Source organism: Semicossyphus pulcher, unplaced genomic scaffold, assembly GCF_022749685.1.
Source record: "Semicossyphus pulcher isolate SPU_LCO1_2020_fin unplaced genomic scaffold, fSemPul1.0.p SCAF_25, whole genome shotgun sequence".
NCBI lineage: Eukaryota > Metazoa > Chordata > Actinopteri > Labriformes > Labridae > Semicossyphus > Semicossyphus pulcher.
The window spans coordinates 8444084-8450434 of NW_027211699.1; the positions used below are offsets into that span (position 1 = coordinate 8444084).

The window sequence follows — 6351 nt, forward strand, 5'->3', positions numbered from 1 at the left end:
CTCTCCTTGTCTGAAGGCAGACAATGAGGATGAGCAGACAACAGGGGGAGGTGTGTGTAAGTGTGTGTGTGTGCGTGAGTGTGTGTAAAGGGGGCAGCTGGATTCCTTAGTGTGTACCCTGAGGCCTACAGACAAGTTATTAAGAAGTAGAAAGGTCGGCAGAAGGTGGCAGATCATTGAGACGAGGTGTTTTTATTCTGTCAATCAGCTTCAATAAAACTTTATTGACATGAATGTGAAGCGTAACATTGTGTCTGTGTGCACATTTATATTGATAGATACTAGATAGATGTACTTTATTGATCCCAAACTGGGAAATTGTGGTGTGACAGCAGCTGCAGGTTATCCGGGCGTAAATATAGCGCACAAAAAAACACAGTAACACTAAAAGATAGAAATACAGACAACAAAGAAAAGATTAATTTCTAATTAAATAATATAATAAATGATATAATTTATTATACAAGAACGTAGATCAAGGTGTTGGGAATGTTTGTGTTAGCTGCTTTAATCTCACATTTTGCCTCCTCTCCCAGTAAATATGGTCGCTTCTCAATGTCTGATATGTTTTCAAATCCAGGGTGTGTTTTATTATGTCGGGAAAATATTCCCTTCCTGGTATTCGGGGCATGAGGTGAGGAAGTGTAACTATAAATCTTCCTCTTGTGTTACACTGTGAGCCGTCCCAGACAGTTTAAAACTATGCAGGAATGTTTTTCATCCAGAACACAACAACTGCGCTGGTATGGTTTGGATCACTCGCTTTATTCACACCTGCCTGTGTAATGTCAGTGGAATTCCCCCTGTTCAAAAAGCCCCGGGTCTCCGCCTCTGGTCGCAGCTCTGCATGCATACATCCCCGCGATGATCTAATCCGAGCCAGGGGCGTTTAAAGTGCAGATGGAAGACGTCAAATGATGTGTGCTTAATAAGCAGTCTGGAGGCCCTGGCCCCGACTCTGTCAGCTGCGGGCTCTGTAATGACATGCCAGGATGGGACGGCAGGCAGGGGTGGGAATGTTTGTCGGTTAAAGAGTCATGGGAGAAGATGGGATGATGAAATGATGGCTGGAGGGAGACTGCAGGTGCTCTCCTGTCTCTCTTAGCCTCAGTTGACCCGATTTAGTGTTTGTAGAGGGCAATGACACAGAAACGCTTTAATCCCACAAACACAAACACGCCGTCTTTGTGGGAAAGAGTCTTTGAACTTCTGTGTAAAACAGGTAAAACACTGGAGAGGTACATGTTGTGTCATGTAAAGAAAAAAACTTGATTACCTTGTGATCAGAAGTTGCTACACCAGTGATAATACACTAATTTAATTCTTTAACAAAATTGCAACTTCAGTAGCAACTAAAATTGAGAGGTTGAATCGGATTTTTTGCCTTCCCAATTCCAAATCTGATACCTCATTTTTCCAATACCCGTGCAAAAGAAGAAACAACTGTACACGACTGGATTTAATTTGCTCAAACCTCTTAAAAAGCAGAGAATGGATGCCATTCTCAGTCAGTCATAACTGAAAAAGAACATGAATACATGAATTCCTTTTGAAGATGGAGATTATTATGACACAACTCGCTGTCTCTCATTTCCACCAAACAGCATCAGACAGACGCTGGCGAACACATGAAACTGCTACATTCAGTGTTTTTAACCAGTTTAACTTAGAGGCTGTGTTTTGGAAAGGAGGAGACCTCCCGGATAAGCCCATCAAACATGAAAGATGGACACTGAAGGACCAGCAACTGTGTAAAACCTAGAAATAGGCTACGCTAATGTTAGCAGCAGCTCAGCTCCTAGCCTCTTTGTTATTGCCTACGTCAGCCTGTCAAACCTTAAAAGAAACAGATTTGAACACAAAACCGTCTTGTTCATTGTTTTTATTGATTTTCATTACAGTGTTGGTTTGTTTTGGAGAGGAGGAGACCTCTGCTGAAATCTCATAAGATGAAAGTGACCCCAGCACAGTGCCTAAAAGTGCTAGGGTTGAAGAATCAAAGAAACACGCTACTTGACACTCTAAACCATCTTTGGTGGCATGTGTTTTTGGGCAGCCAAGAAGATTTGATTTCTGGTAAAACTTATTTTTTTCAAGGCTTATAAATGATGGAATTGTCTTGGTGCGTAGACTAGTGCACCTAACGATACCCTATCCTGTATTTCAGGCATTTCCATCACTATTGTTATCATGACCGCTCTTCTTCTGGAGGCTCAGAGTCTGTCTGACTGAAGCGATCATTCACACCGACTCTGAAGGAGCAGAGAAAGCTGGTTCGGTTGAGGATGTTTGGTCAGGTGCACAACTCGAGACACCTTAAATGAAGATCAGAGACAGAGGAGACAGCAGACACTGGGATGACAGAAGGGATGCGAGCTACAGAGCATCAATAAGTAGCGGTTGGTGTGTAGGCATTACAGCTGATGAGAGGGTGACAGCATGAATAACACCGACATGTTCAAACAGAAGGTAAGTAATTGAGAGCTACTTCATTGTCATCCAGAAAATGCTCTTACTCTCTGTTAAAACCTCCCGTCAGTTTGCCTTGTGAGGGAATCTTAGACTTTAAAAGCTGCCACAGTCCCAGCAGCATCCTCCCAAAGCTGACAAACCACACTCCGAGGGAGCGCACATATCTTTTATATTACATAACTGTCATGAGGGACAATAAATCCATGACCCCCGACTTCTTCTCAGCCGCAGACAAAAACACGATTCAAATACAGACCGTCTTTTGACTTCTTTATTACTTCACTTGGTCATGTTTCTGGTACACAGAGTTCATTTCAGTAATAAACTAAATCAAACTCATATTTGTAATTCCCGCTTGACTTAAGCTTCACAGTCAGGACCCACAGACACACACACACACACAGACACACACACACACACATCCTCCTTTCTCACATTTTTAGGCATAATGGTGTAAAATGACCATGTGCAGCTTTGCGATGTTAGAGAAACAGCCCCCTCAAGTGGACAAAAGCAGGAACTACAGGTAACACTGTCACAAACCTCATTCAGTATTGTCAGGTTTTAAGTTAAATCCTCTCCACCGCTAAAACTACAACAGGTTATCCCTCATGTTACACAGTATAAGTGCAGTACAGCTGTTTATTTCTCTCTCTACAGACTTTTACAGCAACATGTTACACGCCGGCTCAGCTGCTCTAGTGGTAAGAACAGAGTCGATGGAGCCGTCTCATTATACAAAAGAGAAACTGAACTGCTGAATTATGGTATGAAAAAAAAGGTTGATGGAGCTCACACCCATCACAAAAGCAAAGGAACAGAAGGAGACGCTGTGACAGAAGCAGTAAAGCAGAGCAGAAGCGGTGCGTCTTGGGATGGGTGTGAGCACTTGACAGTTTGCCAGCTGAGATTGTGGCGTGGTTTTTTGTTTATATGGCGGCTCAAAATGGCGGCAAAGGGCTGCCGACCGCGCCAGGATCATAGAAAACAGCACCGTGACGGTGGCTGATGGCAGAGCGGGGACGGCTGGTTTTTATTGTCCAATGACTTTGCTGACAAATGAGTCCAGCTCATCATCATCTTTGATCCCCACAAAATGGTCGACGACGTCGCCTCCCCGCATGGCGATTACAGTCGGAACAGCAGACACCTGGAGAGAGAACAAACGGGTTCTTACTTTAAACATGCAAGTGTCTTTTTATTATATCCCTTTGGCAAAGCTTTTTAAAACACTAGCTAACACTAACAATTGCTATGCTAATCAAACGACAAAATGCATGTTGAGATTTCACAGGCTGTGTTAGGGATCGTTTTTTTTAAGATTATTTTTGTGGCTTTTTGCCTTTATTGGAGAGGACAGATGAAGTGAGACAGGAAATGTAGGGAGCAGAGAGTGGGGGGGGATATGCACCAAGTGGATCAGCAGATCGGAAGTCGAGCCTGCGATCAGTGCGACGAGGACTGTAGCCTCTGTATATGGGGCGCCTACTCTACCAACTGAGCTAAACCAGCGCCCCGTTAGGGATCGTTTGACCTGAAATGCCTGATTTGGCTGCAACTTTATTTTAATTTATTTTTTTTAATTGCAGTGCAAGCTGTTTTTTTGTTTTTGTTTTTTTTATTCCATTGAAATTGCTGTAGCTTATAAATATCGCAAAAACTTACAGGGTTGGTTGCAACTGTAACCTCACCAGGAAGGCTCTGGTTTAAAAAAGAGGCTATGCTAGGTGCAAAGTTAGGAACCCTCTGATTGGCCAACAGACTCAGTCCAAGGCATCATGGAATGCCTAGTGGATAGCTTACAATTTATAACAGGGAAAATAGATAAATAATAATTACTAGAAGGACTTATGATTGCGGCTTTTTTTGAAAAAACACTGGATTAGAAAGCTCCCAAAGAGAGACCATCATGCTTCATGCCCGTTAGCACGATGCAGCTAATCTGCTTCACAGCTACAAACAAAGAAGTCTCCAACATGCAGCCTTCCAAAGACATTAATGATACAGTAAACGATACCGTCTGATGAACAAGAAAGTGAGTTTGCTGACAGACATGCTGACGGGCAAAGAGGGCAAAGTGGGGCAAAGAGGGTTATTGGTAAGGACAAGCAGAATGGGTTGAATTTAAAGCTACAAAGCAAACCAAATGTCAGTATTGCAACCACTATAATGTTGGTCTCACCCCATATTCGATAGCCAGGTCTGTGTGATCGTCTATGTCAACTTTGGCCATGGCAACCTTGCCTTTCTGTTTGGCAATAGCCTTCTCCAACCTCGGCCCGAGGATCTTACAGGGACCGCACCACCTGCAAACACACAGACACGACCGGAGTCAGAGCTTCCTGCTAAAGCCAGGTGTTATGAAGACAAGCATGACAGCAGTATATGACTGTTAGTGTTAGCTGCAAATGTATCGGTGACAATAATAACAATAAAACCATTTATAATAATAGTTTTAATAATGGTGATAACAACAAATTATTTAGATAACGTGCTTAACAAAAACAGTATAAAGAAATACTGACAGGCAGAAACATTTATAAACTCTTTCATAAAATTAAAATGTTAAATATCAAATCATGAATGAAACTTCATCGACCTTTTTCCATCAGCTCAGCAAATATTATCATGAGCCTCAAAACAACAGACTGCTTGTACCTGCAGTCTTTCATAATTTGTTTTTCTTCATTTCTGCTGATTGCATTTTGTTGTTTTAGAAAGAAACTTGTTAAGACTGTCTCATTTTGTGATGTCCGGATGGTGCAGTGCATCTCATTGTTAGAGCAGCACGTAAAACTTTTTTATGAAAACAGTAAAATGCAACATTTTAGAACAGGACCTGTTAAACAGGTTGTGTGACTGAAATTGTAACCGTTGGCCAGATGTGTACATATATGTACATATACATATGTACATATTTTTAACAGAAAGACAAACACTATGTATGCAACACTTTTAGCTATTTAAAGAGACAGTACACCTTTAACACAAGGACTTTTCCATGGTTGGTGCCTAAATCCTGAAATGACACACAAACCATTTAATCGAGATTCTTTAATGATCTCCTGGATTAAACTGCTCCAACACGGCCAACTCCTCTGATCACAGGAAATCTGATTATTGCTGCTTTAATGGCCCGACAGGTGGTCAATTACAGGACATTCGACTTGTGTGAAAAAACAGCCTGGCTACAAGAACAGCATCGAAACATGCAGGGAGAATAAAGAGCCACGACAGAAGATTAGTGCTCCATCTAAGTAAATAACAGGTTCTACATAATTTCACCCAATGTCTATATATCTTCATATGTCTCTTTGAAGTCCCTTATTAAAACATACTTTAATCAAAGGAAAAAAATACTTGAATTTTTATTTTAAAGATTCTTTTTACTGTATTTTATTATTTTAAATAAAAACATTTTTCCTTCATTTTGCCTCAACTGTGTGGTTACTGATTCTCCTTAAATTGTCTGTTGTATCCTTGATTTTGAGAAGTGCTCTATAACTAAAGATCATTATATCATCATTATCATTTACTTGCTCTGTTAGGCCAGACAGTCCTCTACAACCATCCCCGGCGTACTCACTGTGCATGGAAGTCAACTAGCACGGGCAGATCGCTGTTGATGACCCTGTCTGTGAAGTCCTCCTGATCCTGGACGTTGAAGGACACTTCCCGTCGGGAGGTGTGAGGAAGGGAGCGAGGCAGGGTGCGTGACGGGGAGAGGAAGGAGACCCGGGTTGTGGTCGACTGTGGGGAGGTGGAAAAAGAAGACGGGGCTGTGGCGGCCGTGGATGCTTGGAGGCAGCGGATATCTTTAGCAGAGAACGTCCAAATCCTACGGACCAACAGCCTGTGAGCCATCTGTGTGGAAGTCAT

The 6351-nt window shown here is 42.1% G+C and overlaps 1 protein-coding gene across 1 annotated transcript; it reads right to left on the bottom strand.

Moving 5' to 3' along the window:
* Window positions 1-2729: 2729 nt before the first annotated feature.
* txn2 (thioredoxin 2) lies at window positions 2730-6351 on the bottom strand. The gene is made up of 3 exons (XM_069676064.1): window positions 6059-6351; window positions 4655-4778; window positions 2730-3622 (listed from the first exon to the last, which is right to left on the bottom strand). The coding sequence occupies exons 1-3, from the start codon at window positions 6349-6351 to the stop codon at window positions 3506-3508; spliced, it is 534 nt and encodes a 177-aa protein (XP_069532165.1). The 3' UTR covers window positions 2730-3505.